The sequence below is a fragment of the Artibeus jamaicensis genome, unplaced genomic scaffold (genome assembly GCF_021234435.1).
Source record: "Artibeus jamaicensis isolate MK-2021 breed Jamaican fruit bat unplaced genomic scaffold, CSHL_Jam_final contig_3214, whole genome shotgun sequence".
In the NCBI taxonomy this organism is placed as follows: domain Eukaryota; kingdom Metazoa; phylum Chordata; class Mammalia; order Chiroptera; family Phyllostomidae; genus Artibeus; species Artibeus jamaicensis.
In genome coordinates, this window is record NW_026521760.1 from 1448102 (window position 1) to 1466574 (window position 18473).

General features: G+C 36.0%; 1 protein-coding gene across 17 annotated transcripts in view; it reads right to left on the reverse strand.

Annotated features, from left to right (window-relative positions):
• MCTP1 (multiple C2 and transmembrane domain containing 1) overlaps positions 1-18473 on the reverse strand; it is a 493900-nt gene that overhangs the window by 157816 nt on the left and 317611 nt on the right. For 15 of the 17 annotated variants that reach the window (XM_053663569.1, XM_053663564.1, XM_053663565.1 and 12 more), the window contains 3 exons: positions 2318-2420; positions 476-578; positions 47-148 (listed from right to left, as the gene is read on the reverse strand). In XM_053663569.1, the coding sequence (XP_053519544.1) occupies positions 47-148; positions 476-578; positions 2318-2420 (308 nt within the window). The remainder of the gene's footprint in view (positions 1-46; positions 149-475; positions 579-2317; positions 2421-18473) is intronic. The other 2 variants (XM_053663557.1, XM_053663570.1) reach the window with 1 other exon arrangement.

Below are 18473 nucleotides of genomic sequence, written 5' to 3' on the forward strand. Positions count from 1 at the left end.
AAACTGAACTCTTTAGCAGTACAAAAAAGCCAAAGTTAAGACTTACAGCATTAAAAATCACATCTATTTCAAGATAGATGACCCCCTTTGTTGGCCCTGTCAGCTGCTTGTTTTTCAAGACGTAGGCTTTCTGTTCACCATTTTGAATCTGCGGGAAAAGGACATGACAGCCGTCTGTCTCACGGTCTCCACTGAATACACTCCCTCAGTGACCTTTGACCCCCAGCTGCTGAAACTGACAGAGAACCCAAAACAACTGTGGCAATTCTGACAAGTACCTGTTCATTACCAGGATCAAGTCTGTCAGGAAAAATTAACTATCATGGGATTCAACATGGCCGTGAATTGAGTATGTTAAAATTTTTAGTGTTCTTATTACAGACCTTCGTTGAAAAATGACAGATACAGAGCTAAGGGTTTTTTTTTCCTTGAGCAAAAGCAACACAGAGCAGTGTGTCAGGTGAATAAAACTTACAGACAGCAATGGTATAGCAACTTTGCCCAGAAAGTCAGCACTTCGATCTCGATCTTCATCATAAACTGTCACTTCAAGAACTGAATGGATATCTTTAATGTTGCTGCATAATAAACATATGTAAGAAAATAGAAGACCTCATCAGCAGAGAACAAGAATAAAAATGCTTTTGAAAATTTAGATAGCTCCAGCTGATTGTGTGTGTGTGTGTTTATGAATGCTATTTGCATACACACATACACAAGGTAGGTTAGTATCTGACAGAATTTCCCACAATGCACCTTAGTTAGACCACAGTGATGGTTCTATTATCTGGAACTGTGAACGCCATCAATATTTCAAATTATAATTTTTTAATGAAATGTAATTTCCCATCTGGATGGGTACAGAATAAATTATTGTATAAAAACAAACCACTAATAACTAGCCCTGATATTTTTTAGACTTTTCCTTCTTCTCCCTCTCACAATAATTCCTGTCTTCATATTACCCCCCAGAAAACATCACCAGGTTTGATATTAGCAAGAGTCACAGTTTATTTAATATAATTTTGTTTTTTTAATATAATAGGACATCTTTTTGTTTATAGCTCTCATGAAAACATTGACTTATTTCTGTCAGGTTTATAGTAAAACTTAACTGAAACAGAAAACGGAACAAGGAAAATGTAACATTGATAGCAACTGTACCACCCTAGGATTTAGAAATTAGGTAGCATTCCATTATGTTCCGAAGACAACATATGTTAATAAACAACTATACAAGTTCCTCATATTTTTGTTTCTGGAAAAATAAGCCCCAATTGTTGACAGCATTTTTTCTTTGATCAAACTGTTTACCAAGAAAACAGAAATTAAGAGAAGACAAAAAATGAATATATTCATTACTAAGAGACTGCAACCACATGTGAGAAGAGGCTTTATCAGGGCACAATCAATTAATGCCTTTGATAATAATCAACCCTATTCATTCAATTATGCATTCCAGAGAAAAACACTCTCTACAACTGTCTCAAGAAGGCAAGTCTCCTGACCAGGGCTTTCATCTCTTATAAAAATGTGGAATTCCTTAAAGATAAATTGGTCAGATAATTAAATTTGATTAGTTACTGCCTCTGAAGCAGAGACATTATAAGAAATAAGAAATTCAGAAGATTTTAAAATACAAAAAAAACTATATTAAAAAACTTTTAAGAAGTAATTCTGTTTGGAGTTTTCCCTTATTTAGAGTTTGTTACCAAAGCCCAGTTTGAAAAACAACAACAAATTAAATGACCTTAGAGGATACTGTAGTACATAGCATTGGAAGCTTTTACAGTGCATGATCAAAATGGTTTATAAACTTTTTAAAACAAAAGAAAAATTAACTGATAGGGTGTTTAGGTACCTAGGACAATACTTAATATTCTTATTGTGCTGAAATGCAACAAATGAAAACTAAAGCATCTGCCGAATCGGAGACCGGATTGTTTGCTGATTTGAGCAATGGAACAAATAGAGCTTTGTCTTGCTTGGTGTCAATGCAATTGAGGAGAGTTTCAATAGAAAGTATAAAAAGAAGCAGCAGTATGGCAATTCAGTTAATGGGAGCAAAATCCTTAGACAAACCATATGGAAAGTACAGTTTAAAAAAATATCTGTGAAAACAAAGAAAAATGACTTGGCCTTCCCCCAGGTTTCCCTATAGGAAGGTATTGCAATTATGATATTCATTGTTGCTAGCAAAGGCAGCCCAGATGCACTGAGTTGTTAATCAGTTAAGAATAAATGCACACACAAAATCTCAAAAGTAAATGTCATTTAGCACCATTTTTGAAATGAGCTCCAGGTAATTACTACTTACAATGTGAAGACTTTGTTCCACTCAGGATTGAGATTTTTGTAGACAGTATGTGTTAGCAGCCTATCATTGTTCAGTTCAACTACACAAAATGGGTCACTTTTACCTACAAGAGATTTTGGGGGAATGTTTTTAGAATAAATAGCACCCACAGCTCAGAGTATCATAATTATAACCACATCTCTTGTTAAAAAATTTTTATTTAAAAAATGGAGTACAATTAAAAACATTTCTTAAACAACATCAAAATAGAGTTAGCTGTAACAGGATGATGTTAATTACTGTTATTCATTGAAATATAGAACCAGGAAAAAAGTAAAAGAATGCAGATTATGCAGCTGATATTTCAATTTCTAATTTTTTACAAAAAATAATTTAACGGCTAACTACAAGGGGAAAATGTGATGCACGTCCATCCCTAAGTCAGTTTTTATTTAATTCCATAGTGATCATTTGAAAGTTTCAGGCTCGTTACTTTTATACATACATTTTCTAATTCATCGGACTAGTCACTTGTAACAGAAATTTCTAAACAAGATGATTTGGAGAAAACTGCTATATTGCAGAATTACAACGTTTTAATCTGACTTAAGACTGTCTTCTGAAATATCTAAGACATCACAAGAAGCTAAATTAAAACCTCTGAGGCAGAAAGAAAAATCTGCCTTTTGAGACTTAACCTCAACAAACAACCTGCATGTTAAAGAGCAGCCTTTCACTTTTGTCTACGGATAGCTAAGGGGCTGGAAGTTATCTGTTTACAGCAACTCGGTCCTTCCGTAGTCTAATCTCATCCATTCAGCAAGTGTATTTTGTGATGTCCTCAATATTCTGTAATGTCATGTCCTGTATTATAAGAACCCATAAAGTCAGAGGCTCTATGGGGGCAGCATTAATGATATTAGTGCAGCATGTAATTTGTTTGATACCTTATACAAATGACAATGAAATCAATATTTAGACAAAGCTGTCCAGAGGTCATATCTTTTAAACTACAATATTGATTTAGACTACATAAGAGGTTAATGTGCATATTATTAACTTTAATGATAAAGAATAATTGTTTTAAATGCATTGTGAATTATAGTCACAGTAGTTTACACTTCTGTGAAAGCTTAAATATCATTGAGGATTTTCAATTAAATTTTAATAGGGAAAGAATTCATTAGCTATCAGTGACAGATAAGCTATGCATTCTCACACAGCAGTGCACTTACTTCTTAAAATGAGTTGTACAAACTTTAGCTCACCTTTAATGTAATTTATTAATTTTATATTAAAAAAAGATTTAATATGTATGTGTTAGTTCAGTGGCCTTATATACCTCAGGATAACATTACGGTAGTCTTCTCAAGTTTTGGTCTTGGGAACAATTTTCAATAAACAGTAGAGGGCTAGAAAATCTTCTAGGTCTGGTGCAAATTCACCTGTGACTTTGGACGTGTGTTATCTTTTTTCCCACCTTCATTCCTCTTTGTCCTACCTGCTACTATCCTCACAACTCACATGCCATGGAAAATAATGTTCAAAAATATTTTGTTTATTAGACACATTGTAATAAGTTTTATTTGCCACATAAACAATACTTTTTCTCCCATATAAGTCACCTACAAGCATAAAAATTCCATGCAAACAGTTCTTAAAACCTTGCTTGTTCTTACAGCTAGAATTAAGTATCCTCTTTCCACCTAGCTTTGTGCTGGGACATAAACAAAAGAACAGAGAATATAAACTGCTACAACCTCAGATAGTTTATAAAAGTGCTGGATAAATAAAAATATCTACTATAATAATGACAGAGAAAATTGAAGCCCTATTTATGATTCCTTGTCGAACAAGTAACTATGTCATTTTAGACAAGACTTTAGATTAAATGATTAGCTTTGGAAGCACATACTTGGAAGACATGTGTAACTCTCACACTCTTTCTTGGACCTCTTTTTCATTTTTCTCACACATTCATCTTAATCTTAATTCAGTAAAAAAGGACTATGTAAAGGTAGTACTTTTGGTACTTTTTGTTCCCCCATTTTCACTTGCTCTACTTCAATCACTAGTCCATCTCAGTTGAGTTGGTTTTGCTTGCCCTCAAGTGGCTGACAATGTGCACAAGATTCAGAGATTCAGTCAGAACTGCACTGCCCCTCCCACAGCCAAAGCGTAGGAACTAACTCGGGAGACCAACATCTGGAGGGGCAGGGAAGGGACTTCAAACATCCACAAGCAGAGGATGAGAATATTTATTTGATTTTTTCACAGGAATTATATTCAATTGTGTGAAAATTTTCATTAAAAAAAATTAACCCCATGGAAAATCTCTTAAATCAACACCTTCTTGGTTAGTGTGTCTTTATTTGCTGACAAAAAGCAAATCTTGAGTCAGTGATTGGCTGAAAGATCTTAAAGAAACAAAATCTGTTCTTAATGTTGAACACTTTCCATGTCTTGTTAAGAAACTAATACATTTAGCAATGCCCAGGAGGCAGTAGCTATTCAGATTTTCTTAGTTGATTATTTTTCATAAAGCCATTCCCAGGGAAAACCAGTATCAGTCACCTATCATTACATTACTTCTCTCCCAGTCACTCTTTACTATTGGGATAAAGGTATTAAAGCCCCAGAGACCAAAATAACAGTTTGAGCACCTTCTGAAGCCACTTGTCAGTCATTTTGCTATTTTTAATTCCAGTGCCATACTATCATTATTATCATCAGCAAAAAATATTATCCTATCTGCACTTTTTTTATAACTTGAAGTCAGTAGGCAATACAATTTTTAAGAGACAATGTTATAAGACACTGTGTAAAATGTAATGGTACTTATGTTTTTTTAAAAAAAGAGCCTTTGTCTAAGATAGACCCAACTCCTATTTAACGTGGCTTTATTTATACTTGATTTTTTCCCAGTCTAAAATCCATTATTCTTAATGTGCTTAGAGTCACATTAAAAGACTGGACTGTATTCAGTGACATGAACCAATCCTTGGAAACTGTGCATCTCTGAAACCTTCCTCTCAAGTAGAACACCTTTGATGTCTTCCCAGGGCCTATAGGTTAAAATCCACATTGTACGGCATGGGATATAGTCTCAGCTTCATCTCCTCCCTCAAGAGCTTTTCAGCACCTTGCTTGAGCTACACCACACATTTCACATGCTCAACGACTCCATGGACTTCCAAGAGCACTGGGTAAGGCACTGGAGTTAAAGTGAGAGGACTGTGGTCTGGGGGGAAGAGGGCTAGATTTCGGAGGCTGAGCAAACTGCGATTGAACACTCGCTCCATGGCCCTGGGCCCATTCCCTTCAAAACAACACAGTGACTGTAATGGCCCCTTGCAGAGATAATACTTAGAATATAACTCGCAGAGGGTCTGGCACACACAAGTAGGGCATCAATAAGTAATAGCTTTAATAATGTCTTTTCAAGCAGAAATACATAAAACTTCAAAATGGGCTTTAAAGTACAAAAATAACAAAAAATGAGTCATACCTTAAGTTAAATCTCCTAATGAAAAGAATAAAGATTTGTAAAATATTTTATTTAAAAAATTAGCAAATAAAGGGCAATTATCATATTATAATCATTGTAAACATTTACTGAGTTTTATATCATTATAAATCCGATATTATGTTTTATGTTCATTTGCTTGAAGATTTTATGATCACTCTGTGAGAAAGGAACTTTTACTATTCCCGTTTTACAGATGAGAAAACTGACACTGGGGGATTCTATAACTCACCAGGTCACAGGTTGTAAGTAGTAGAGCTATCATTTAAACCTGGGTCTATCTGAGCTTCAGAGTCCTTGCTCTACCCCTAGGGTCCAAGTTCCCTTCAATGAAATATATTTCAATGCAAACCACTAGGCAAGACCTTTCCTAATAACTATGTCATTTCTTAGTAGTTAGTAGGCCACACACAGGAAGAACTGGCTAATGTTTTTACCACAAATTCACTCATTCAACAAATAATTGATACTTATCAGGTACCAGGCAGCGTTCTATGTGTTGAGAGATATAAGTGCATAAAACAATGAAAAAACAGCAACCTTGAATTCATAGACCGTATAATGAGAAAGAAGATAGATAGTGAATAACATTTGAGCGTATTTTAGAAGGCGATAAATACTATGAAGAAAAATTAAAATGGGGAGAGTGATGAGGGGTGCTGGTATGTCAGTGCAATTTTTAAAGGGACTGCCAGAGAAGGTCTCATTGATAAAAGGACATGGGCAAAGGAATGAAGGAGGCAGGGAGCGAGCCCTGAGCTACCTGGAGGGACAGGTCATGGGAAGGTCAGGGGCGTGACTGCGTCTGATGTTTCCAGGAATACCCAGGAAGTCACTGTGACTGGAGGAATGGACCGTGGCAGGGAAAGCCACAGACGGCATAATCAGAGAGGTGCAGGGAGGGCAGCAGGCCTCTTTTGGATCTGGCTATCCCTCTACATGGAGGGGGATGGGTTTGGAGGGATCTGGGCTGACTCGTGACATGATCTGATGACTCCTGTCTGGAAAACAGGTAGAGAGAGGGCACTGGAGGAGGCAGGGAGAAGTATTAGGAGGCTATTGCAATAATCCAGGTGATAAAAAGAAGTTAGATTCTGGATATATTTTGAAGGTAAAACTGAAAGGATTTGAAGATGTCAATATTGAACAATCTATTATGCCTGATACTGTTATTTGGAGATTAAAAAAAATTCATTCAGCTTAGCCAAACCTGTGTGTTTTTCTAAGCCCAAGAAGCATTCAATAAACTGCACAGACTGGATATCTACAATCTAGCAGAAGAAAATTTAGGTAAGAAAAGAGTAGGCTATTTTATGTTAACTTCTATTTACCTTTTCTTTATAAAGAGTTATATTTTTACAGGTACCAGGGATGGATACCAAGATCAGGTCATTATACAGTGTGTGATTTTTGACTAATTCAGAAAGCGTCCTTCTTCCACAGCATGATTCAAGGGCAATTAAAAATTAACGGTGATTTCAACCAAACTAATAGTAAATATACAATATTGAATTCTATAAACTTACTACTAAAAAGCATACAGTGTAGTTTTATTTTAAAGAAGTGGTTACACGCAGTTAATGTGCTTATCTGGGTTGCTAAATGATGCTTTAAATGACTTGCTTTTCAGTTCCTAAATTTTGCAGCCCCGATTATGTGCCACTTAAACAAATGAAAACAATCACAGAAATACCAGTGATGGACTTAACCATTAATTATCTCCTTAATTATTCCTTTCTTTCATCCTTTTCATCATTCCAGTTAGATGCTGTGCTGTGTGGCCTTGCCTGCTGATAGTATCTGAGGAGTGAGGCTGACTAAGGACTGAGTCCGTATCTCCAAAGTGCATTATACTCTGCAAAGCTTAGAGAGCGGTGCAGGGCCATACCTGGGATGCTTTTACTCCACACAGTAGGGCTAGGTGAGTAAAAGAATACAGGCAGTATTCATAATTGAAGTGCATTTTGTTTCTGATCATTTTTTGGCTATTTAAAGAGCCTAAATGTATAGGAACACAGATTATATAATTTCATCTCCCTCTTACTCATTCCTGTCCTAAGACTAAAGCAGACCTGTGAGTAACAACTGGTTTTTCCTCAGTGTCCACCATTTCAGCCAAAAAAAAGGGTGCTTCTTCCTGCCCTTCGCAGTATGTAAAACTGGGGACTTTGGTTTGGATGCAAGACAGGAATTGCAGCAGTGCTGAGGGAGGGTGAGGGCAGTGGGGTTGATTGCATTAAGCACCATGACAGCTAGAAGAGAATCTTAGCTTTCCTTGAGAACATGGTAATTTTCCATGTTGACAATTTTCTAGGAAGAAATAAGGATACCTTCTGAAGCATTAATTACTTGTGGAGTGTCTGCTCTTCTCACCCCAGAATTATAAGTATGATTAAGACATAGTCCAGCTCTCAAGGCACACGCAATTTAGAGGGCATGACAGACATGTAAATAACAATTACAGTGCAGGGTGGTAAGCACTGTAATAAAGGTAAGTGAAGGGTTTAATAGCAGCAATGAAAAGAAAGCATATCATGCTCTAACTCTGGAACAGGAAGGGGAAAAGGAAGGGAAGACTTCCCCCAAAGGAGGTGCCCCTGGTGATCTGTGGTGATTATATCTCTTTATCACTAGCAGTTTTAGAAGTGAAAGACAATTATATAAAAAAGAGACTAACAATTTACGATCAGGAATACTTAGCTTTAATCTATTTGTGTATCCTTTTAATATGTTCTCTATAATACAAAAATCGAGATATATGTTAATGTATCTCCTATAAAATGGATTACAAAATAAAATTAAATCATTCAAAATATACTAAAAACATTATATGAGGGCTGCTGCATTTATACATAACCTAGTTAAATACTAAGGGCTATTTTTTTCCTACAGATTTTTATAGGAAAAAAAATCTCCTAAGGGAATTAAAATTGGAAAGAGACTTTTTTACCCTAACTCATAAAACTAAATCAATAACAGATTTTAAAGCATATACTCGATTACTTCAATTCTTCTTATGGTGAAAAGCCATTTCTACAACAAAAAAAACAAATGTCAGAATTGTCTCCAGTGGGCATCCTTTCTGGCAACCTTCAAAACGGCACTGAGGATTAAATGAGGTGCATGGACTGGCTAATTCTCTCTCACTGTTTAGCCCTTGATCTCTGAGGTCACAACACTGACATATTTACAAAGAACTGTGGGAAAGTCTGCACCACCCCTGCTTGCTCGCTACCTGTTTTATGGGCAAGTGAATGACTTCAGTTTTTGCAAACTACTGGTTTGAGCATTAAAGTCACTCAAAAGATACTCAATGATATTCTTACTCCCAGAATAGAAAGTTAATCCTGATCCATCAGTGGTGGGCTTTGTCCAGGGTCATTTTGCTGTTGACAAGTAGCTCAGTCTGCTGGATGAGATGTGTTATAAAAATGTGTGTGGGATGGGGTGGGGGAGGGGAACCCAGTGACCACCTCTTTGTTGCCATGACTCTGTAAACACAGAAGGCTTTGAACAGCACAGATAGCAATTCATACTCGTGGGGGCCTTTTATTTTGGGCCTACCTTGCACAAATTAAGCTCTTTGGTTTAATTTCCTCAGTTGCCACAGTTCGAAATAGCTATACTTTCATCTTTTTTTAAAAATTGTAATCAAGGTTTCCATCTGTCCTTTCTGCAAACTGAAATTCCAATCATAACATATAACAATGTTATAGAGGGGGAATTCAATAGGATCGACCAGAACAAAAAGCAACGCATGTTGGAGACATCTTCCGATCCCCACCCCCCGTCACTGGTGTGGGGACTTTGACCTTAGCCTTTTTCCCTGACTGACCTAAACATATTTTAAACATCTGATTGGTAGAACTACATTAACTGACACTCTTCCCTAGGTTCCCACTGGATCTGATTCAGAGACTGAATAATAATAACAGGGCTTCTCTTTTCTCACTAAGTCATAAAGCAGGTTTAAATGTGGCAGGAAAATTGAGTTGTGGCTCTTGGCCCTCTAGATCTAATACATCTTTTTTCGTATTGAAGACTTTGTGATGCCCTCCTTACTATTGTGAATAAAATAAAACTAACCTATCTATGATTTTGAAATTTAATAGAATGCCTTAATGCTATTATCAAGGAGACCAAATAAAATGTTGTTTATAATAAACCATATGTTGATTTATTTAACAAGTATTTATTGAGTGTCTACTATGAACAGTAAAGGCCATATGAACAAAAAAAGTAAAGGTCTCTGGTACCTTGGAGTTTTTTACTTGCGGTGGTGAGGAAAGAAAAACTGAATTGGGCATTAATGAGAAATATATTTTATTGTATATTAGAGAGTGATATGTGTTAATGCAACACAGAAAAATATAGAACAGGGTAAGGGGTTTGAAAAGTATGAAGAAGAGACACAGTTTATAGATGTAATTAGGGTGGTTGGCGTTGGACTCAATTAGAAGGTGAGGTCAAAGTGGTTATCGGCGAACCACCATCATGAAGTGCCTGGGAGGTCACCCTAAGTTTTTAGGTGTTTATGGTGTAAAATGCCAGCCATTTGCAAGGACTGTGTGGATAATATGTATTTCAGGATGTAATCAAGGCCCAGATAATCATGGAACAAAGTTTAAACCTATTATCAATGTCCGTATTTAGTCATGTAGGACATGGGACAGTTTTATTATTAAATGCTTCCGAGGACATTTAGTGTCCCCAGCTCCTTGCCATAAATACCAGCAGGGCTCCCAGTAATTACTGTAATTAAATTTCCCCACAAATCTCAAAAATACCCAAGGAGCCCATACTGCCCTCCCCCAACTGAAAATCATCATCCTTCAGCAATAGCTTGTAATCATTTTGGCCTTAGGAACTTTTAAAAGTTATTGAGGATCTTAAAAGGATCTTGCTTATACAGGTTAGATCTATCAAAATTTACCATTTTAGAAATTTAAAGTGAGAACATGTAAAACTATTAATTATTCATTCACAAATAACAATAATAAATTCATGACATGTTGACATCAGAGCGATCAAACATTATGTAGCCTTTGAAAAATTCCATTGCGTACTCATGAGAGGGTGCAAAAGACATCTTAGTATTATTATGAAAGTAGTTGTGACTTCACAGACCCTTGAAAGGGGGCTGGGGATCCCCAGAAGTTTTGGGGCTACACTTTGAGAACCATGACAAAGTGCAACAGAATAAAGCTTCATGTAAATATGAGTTTATTTCCTCTGGGATCTGAAAGTAGATGCAAAAGAATATTTATAGTATTGTATGTAACTATCTATATTCTGGAGTCCTAAAATTGAATCATCTTGGTATATTCTAAGAAGCTTAAAATTTATGACAAGAGAATAGAAAATAAAATGAGACAGATAAGAAACTGGGAGAGAAAGAAAAAGAAGACTATGGAATCTATAAAACTTAGCAGAGGCTCTGAAAAATTATGTCCACGCTTTTAATAGTCTAGATAAATTGTGCTAAAAATGTTTAACTACTTTATTTTCCATTAATATTTAATATAGAAACTATATGCAATGACTTGTTACAAGATTAGGAACACAAAAGCTGTTTGGTCTAAAATGAGTATAAAACTATATCACAAGCTCCTTTCTCTTTACAAGTCACTTCTCTTTTCTCATAGATATTTTAGGACCCACAGTAAATATATATTCAATTAGATGCTCCATGGAACGGCATGAGGTTTCATATAATCTTCCCTATAAGTAAATTGATTAGGTGAAGAGTTCTTTTGCAGTGGAATAAAATTCTTTAGACTTAAAAAATCAAGTACTGTATTAAGTGATTGCATCTTTTTATATTTTTAGGTAATTCAAATGAAAATTGTCATATGTCAAGGCTTTGTCATTAGAATGTTATCTTTGTCTTTTTATTTCTCTTCTACATAGATCTATTCATTCAGGAGTTTGTTTTTCATCTTGGCACCTACTGCAAGATCTCAGGTTCTGAGAGGTGGGAGAACAGCCTTAGAGAGGCCGCATTCAAAAGTTCATCTAGGTTTTGAATCTCTGCAACCATGGGGTCATACAGGCTCTGTTTCAACAGTTCCAGTGATGGGGAAATCAACACTTCCACAGGAATGTGCTGATCTATTTTTCGGCAATTATAATTTTTGAGAAATGCTTCTTTACATTGTGCTCTTGTAGCCCAATGTGTCTCTGCAGCTTTCGTTTATTCCATGATGCGCCCACTGTAGTAACTTTCAAGTTTAAATACATTAATGGGTATACCCCGCAAGTCACTTAGTACCTGATTGATGTTCATTACCTGCCCTCCTGTACCAGACAGTGTGGATGCCTTGCTGAGCATCTATTCTAACTATCTTCTAGCATCACTTCCAGAACTAGAAAGGCCAAAAAGACCAAAGTGACATTTCTAGACTTTCTTGCAGCTGGGGTTGCAGATGTAATTTAGGTCACACAATCAGATACACTAAGATGTGACATTCAAACTCAGCTAACTGAGCATGTGGAGTCTATTCTGCTGCTGCAGACTGCAAGTAGGAATCACATAAAGAGTTGCCACAGTGTCTTCCCAGCATGCTAATGGAGACAAGTTACTTAGCCTCTCCACATCTCACTTTTCTAATTTGTAAAGTGAGGACAACAGTACCTAATTAGGTTGCTGTGAGATTAATTGTGATAATCCTTTTACCAAGTTTGGGTAGTGTCTGACATGTGATAAGGGTTCAATAAATGTTAGTTGTTACTATAATTACTATTGTTATTACCGTTTTCCTTGAGCTATTCTCAATAGACTTGACTTTAACCAGCAGCTATTCCAACCTAGAATATATTCTGGTTTGCTTGTCAAAAAGAATAGTTTCCAAAACTGAATTCACACCACAGTGTGTCTGATGGGCCCAGAAGAGAGTATCATCCTCAACATTTCCCTTTTTGTCAATGGAACAATAGTGATGCATATGTAATTCGCTCTCATGGAGTTTAAACTCAATTCAAATTCTAAAATATTTTCTGTACTTCCCACTGTTAAAGCAAGACATCACTGTTTTGTACTCAGTAAGGCTTTCATTTGTACTTTTTTTTAAATGCATTTTTTAATTTAAGTATAGTGGTATACAATCTTATATTGTTTATGGTATATTAGTTTCAGGTATACAATATAGTGATTCAACTTTTTTATAACTTAAAAAGTGATCACACTACTAATTCTAGTAATCATCTGTCACCATATAAACTTATTGCAATATTATTGACTATGTTCATTCGTACTTTTTATTGCTCATCGTGCTGAACCAAGCCTATTTATTTCAGTCTGAACTAAGCCATCATATAATTATACATTATAAATATGCTATATATAATACATATATATATAGATTGGTCTCATATCAAATGATTTAACTATCCCTCCAAGCAAGTTTGATAAGGAAGCAGTCAATTATCTCCCCAAAGTCATTAGTAAATGGGCAGAACAGGTCAGAACAAGGACAGACCCCCATGTTCCACAGCTTGGCTTCCCCACTGAGATCAACCCTGTAATATAATCACTCTTCTGGCCTGACTGTTTAGCCATTTATGTATCTAACTACATTATCATATAACCCAAATATTCTTGTAGTAAGATTTTTTTCACAGGCTCTCTTATGGCAGCATTTTCCAAACCCAACTTTCTAGGACATAAATTTACACAACTATATCATAATGTAACAAAATGTAAATTATAGTTTAATTTTAAACAATGAGTTTGACATCTCAAAGCATTTCTTCAAGTGCTGACTGAAATTCTGGAGCTATCCCTCTAAACCAAATCATCAATTCTCTGTTTCTTTACTCAAAGGATCGTTTTGTAATCTTAGTTCCACAGAACTCAGTTAATTATTTTATGGTATTTCTCCCTCCCTTATTTCCCAGTGAGAGTGGGACCACCATTTTCTCAGCCCATAGTCTTTCGCCTCTACAGCATATCAAACCTAATTATTAATCTCTTTTGTTATCCCACCTATTCTTCCAGAGCAGTATCTTCTAACCATGTGACTTGCATACGAATCACACAGGATTCCTGCAATTCCCTGTAAAACACTACTTCACAGTCAGGCCTCACCAGTCTTTGTGTTAAATTATGATTCGAATTCCTCTTGTCACAAATATTTGGTGTCAACTGTTTGGTTTTAGAATATTTTTGCATTTCCATAATTAGAATATGACTCTTAAAAAATGCAATTACTAAAAGAAAGTCACTTTTATACCTATGTGCTGACATGAAAGAATGAATCAATGATTTGCTTTCTTTCCATCTGATGCTTTTGTATAGCCTCATGTTACAAATTTGATGCCTTATATAGTATTCAGATATTTAACATACATGTTTGTAATATTGTTTTCTAACCTAAGTATATTATAATGATAAAAATGTCAGGTGCTGGATATTTTTGATACATTATAAATTGGATAAAATGTCTTCTCAAAGTAAACTATCTGCTTGATAGTCTTCTTGACAAGCTTAATTATCAAAAAGTAAACAGGGATAAATTAAGTTATATAGTGAAAATAAAGCATACTTGGCTTGGACAATTTTCTATATATTTCATGTTAGACTTAGGTCTTTTTGTTTCAAACAATAAAATTTTAATATTTTTAGATGGTAAAAGTTCAAAAATTGAGAATGAAATCCACACATAACCCCTTATATTTAGTAACTGATTTTACCCTTGATAATTTACAAATATGAAGAACTTCCATTATATTTTATATATTATCATACTTTTAATGGAACTATATAGAGTTTAAAGGACATATATTTTCTCTTCTTCCACCACAGATTTTAAATAATGATCATAAAATTTAAGGCCGCATTTATCAGATATAATCAATGTTATTGAATGTGATAATGGCAATTCAAGTAACCAGCTGTTAAAAATTCAAACTGCTACAATTCCATAAAAAAAGCAACTCAACTACTTCTCCCAGGAAACCCATTGTATTCTGAGGGCCACTCAAGCAACAATCACGTATGTCTTAATGCAATCTGCTCGAGCAACCCACAAAAAAGCATAATTTTTAAAGGACAGTATCACGTATATGTTATATATATATGTGTGTGTGTGGTTGGCATTTCTCCAACTGTATATAAAACTTTCAAAGAACAGATTTGCCTTTTTCTTTTCACTTTCTTTCTCTGAAAAGACCCATAATGTTCAGGGAAAAACACCAAGAATAATAAATCGAAATCTCTGTATAAAATACACCTTCATGACACACACAAGCTGGAAATCACAGGAACCAATAAAAATGCAGGCAGCCTACTGATAATGAGGTCAGAAATACAAATAAATTTACTTTTAATGAAGACTGGAGGCACAGTAATCAAAGTGTTAAAATTCATTTCATGCATATCTCATTTGCTTCTTTGCTGATATTTACCACACAATTCTGTGAGAAAGTAGAGGCCTAAGATGCTCCAGATAAATGGCTCAATTAATTGTACAGAGGTAGACCTCTTTGAGCTGAGCCAGAGCTGTGAGCTCTTTATTAAAAGCACTATTCTGTAGCCCATAACCTTGTTCCTTGACTCCTCTCTGGTTTCCAATTTAAACAAGTCCCCATGCGGCCTGCTCTAAAGGGCTTTGTCTCCCTGTCATTGTTAAGAGAGCTGAGGCATCCTGGAAGTGTGAAATCAGACCTCATGAGTTGAACGGTTCCCCAGGGAACGCTGGACTGTGCAGAAGGTCAAAGTCATGGGCTGGACCATCTAAAAGTGTCTGATCGCCGGTCTGTGACACAGCAAGTTGGGGAAGGGGGAGGGCTAGACTGAGAGGACTGAAATTGAACACATCTTAATTAAAGCCCACAGACAGCAAAACAAAATGTTTTCTAGGCAGCCTGTCAAATGGGGCTTAAATTTAGCTCTGCTAATGAATCTGAGCTGCTAACTGTTATTTCTTAAGATAATAAGACTCTCACAGGAAGCTGGAAAAAAAAACTGTAGCATGTCTTTTTCTGCTGTTTTGCTACTTAAATATTTTCCAACAATGAAGACGGTTTTCCTAAAGAAAAAACATGGGAAAAGTCTATGCAAATAAAGGGGTAGTAAACGTCTTTCTTTAATAACTAGTAGGTTTCCAGAGTATGGGGCTGGTAAGTCAAAGGCAAGTCTATATTTGGAGGCTTGCTTTAGAAAAAGATATGCTCATTTAAATGGGACTATTTCAGTGACAGATTATGTTAATTGTAAAATTCTCTCTCTTCCTCTTCCTGTCCCTCTCTCTCCACTCTTTTCTGAAAGAGATGGCGCATTAATTTGAGATCTCAATTCACCTGGGGTGCAGAAGTTTTATATTAGTGTACCTTTTAACACAGTGAAAAGGTAGGGCATCTTTTGAAAGGGTTTCACAGTGCTCCCATATCACTGTTTCTGAAACTGAGTGGCTGGTATCCCTGGGGAGGCTGTGACCTCTTCCTTAGAGCTCAAAAAAACAACCCAGGGGAAAATGAAGAGGGAGGGGCCGAGGAGAGAATTCTTTTCTCTAACTTCTTTTAGAACTTGAAAGAACCAATCGGCCAGGTCTAAATACTCTGCAAAGAAAGCCTCACTTGCTATAGACTTTAGATGTTCTGTTGAAGGCAGAAATTAGGATCCATCCAAGGAAAAGAATAATTAAAAGCCAGAAACAGCAAATTCCAACATGAACTGTTTCCCACCACCAAAAAAATAAATCAGCTTCCCCCCACACTGGTCTTTCTCTTCTCACCGTCCCCCCAGTTTTAAGGAATACTTGATTCAGTGGTAGAGAGAACCCTCCCCAATGCACGCAGGGCCAGACGGTCTCTGCGTTTTGCTTTGATGGCATAGAGAGACTTTGACCTTTTCACTGGCTGGTTGAAAGGTAAGTAAGTTGTACTGCACAGTATTTTTCAGTTAACCAAACTTTTTCTCCCCGCACGAAGAATGTAGCTGACCAACTTCGAAAACCAGAGTGCCACTTTCTCAGACTGTGAAAGGCAGCCCACAGTTTGACTGAAATTTCAATCCACTCTATGCCTTGCTCAATGCATGTGTATGTGTGGGAGTTGTAAATTGAGGCCTTAACCACCAGGCTTAATCTCTTTTAAATCTGTATTAACCTTAATGATTTGGAGTGCACTGTCCAACACTGGGCTATTGAGACTGAAGAAAAAACTACCCTCAACTATCAACAGTTTATTAGGGGCTTAACTGAAGTGACCTACTGTAGTAGCGTTCAGCGGAACAAGGCTGTAGGCTTTTTTGTGAAAAGGGAAAGAATTGAGGGTTTCATTAAAAAGTAATTTGTGCTTTATACTCACTCATTCAAAGAGTCTCAATTGCTCTTTATTCACACAGAGTTAATACAGTATCACAATGTTTCTCAATGAATGTGTTGTCACAAAAGAAAAATTTTACATTTTGAAAGAAAAAAAATTCTTTGAAAGTGTGGTAAGATGGATGGCTACTTAAAAGATTACAGACTTTCGTTTTCCTGTGCTCACGTTAAGTGATGAAATACTGTAATTTAAAATTGTTGGCTTAAATTATAGAAGTTTAGGTTTATGTTTGAATCATTAAAAATATTTTTAAAATAGAGCCAAGTTGGTCTTGTTAGATGTGTCCAGAAAAAAATGTTCCAAAGCCAGTTGAACACCTTACAGTAATAGCTTCATTTACATCAGATCATAAAATATTCTTCACTTAGCACAGACAGTTATCAGTGATTTAAAATCTCCCCCTCCATACGCAATGGCCCTAAATGGATGCTGATTGGAGGATTTGAAGATAGCACCACTGACTCTATTCCCTTTTTTTCTAAACTGTTGTTGAGTATCTTGTAGAGCCAGACAATGATTATCCACTGATATATGACATATTTTTAAAGCACTTCTTTTAACAAGTAAGAGTTGAAATGTGCACAAAGCTTGTTTGTGCCCCACATCTGATGGTAAAGACCAGGAAGGATCTGTACATATGTAAATATCTATCCTTTTCAGAAGTATTTTTAAATTGGTAGTGTACTCAGATATTTTGGACTTAAATATATGCTCCTCAGTCTCTGCCACCATCACAAATGTCATAAAGACGACCCAATGTCTGAGAGTGAGCAAAGTCAAAGGCTGGGTTATCCCCCTGCCCCCCAATAGTTAAATGTCTGTCTCCTTGTTCAATTCAGCGCACATTAGATGATAAGGCCAGGGTAGAATGAGGAATCATTATATTTATATCCCCAGAACTGGAGGGAAGAAATGAAGAATCTGTTATTTAGTATCTCCCAAATTAAAGTTTATTTTATCAGATCAAAATTATGCCTCATTGAATCCCTGGGAAGAAGACTATTGTTATTCACATTGATTTACATATTAGTACATTACAACCACTGGAAAGAGATATATCTGTTTTTGTCAGCTTTGAAGGAACATGTACTTTAACTTCCACAGTGGCACAGAGGCCAACAGGGTTAACACGGCTTGCATATTCATGAAGTTTTGAAAGTAATGACAGCTTCTCTCCAAGAGAAACAAACTATATAATTGCATTCAACTTTTGTAATGGGCAGGTTTCTAAGCTTGTAAAGTAAATGGCAGTTGAATTTTTCTATAACAAATTATTGTGCCCATTATAAATGTTCAACCATAGTTCTGAGCACTTAGGTGCCCTCT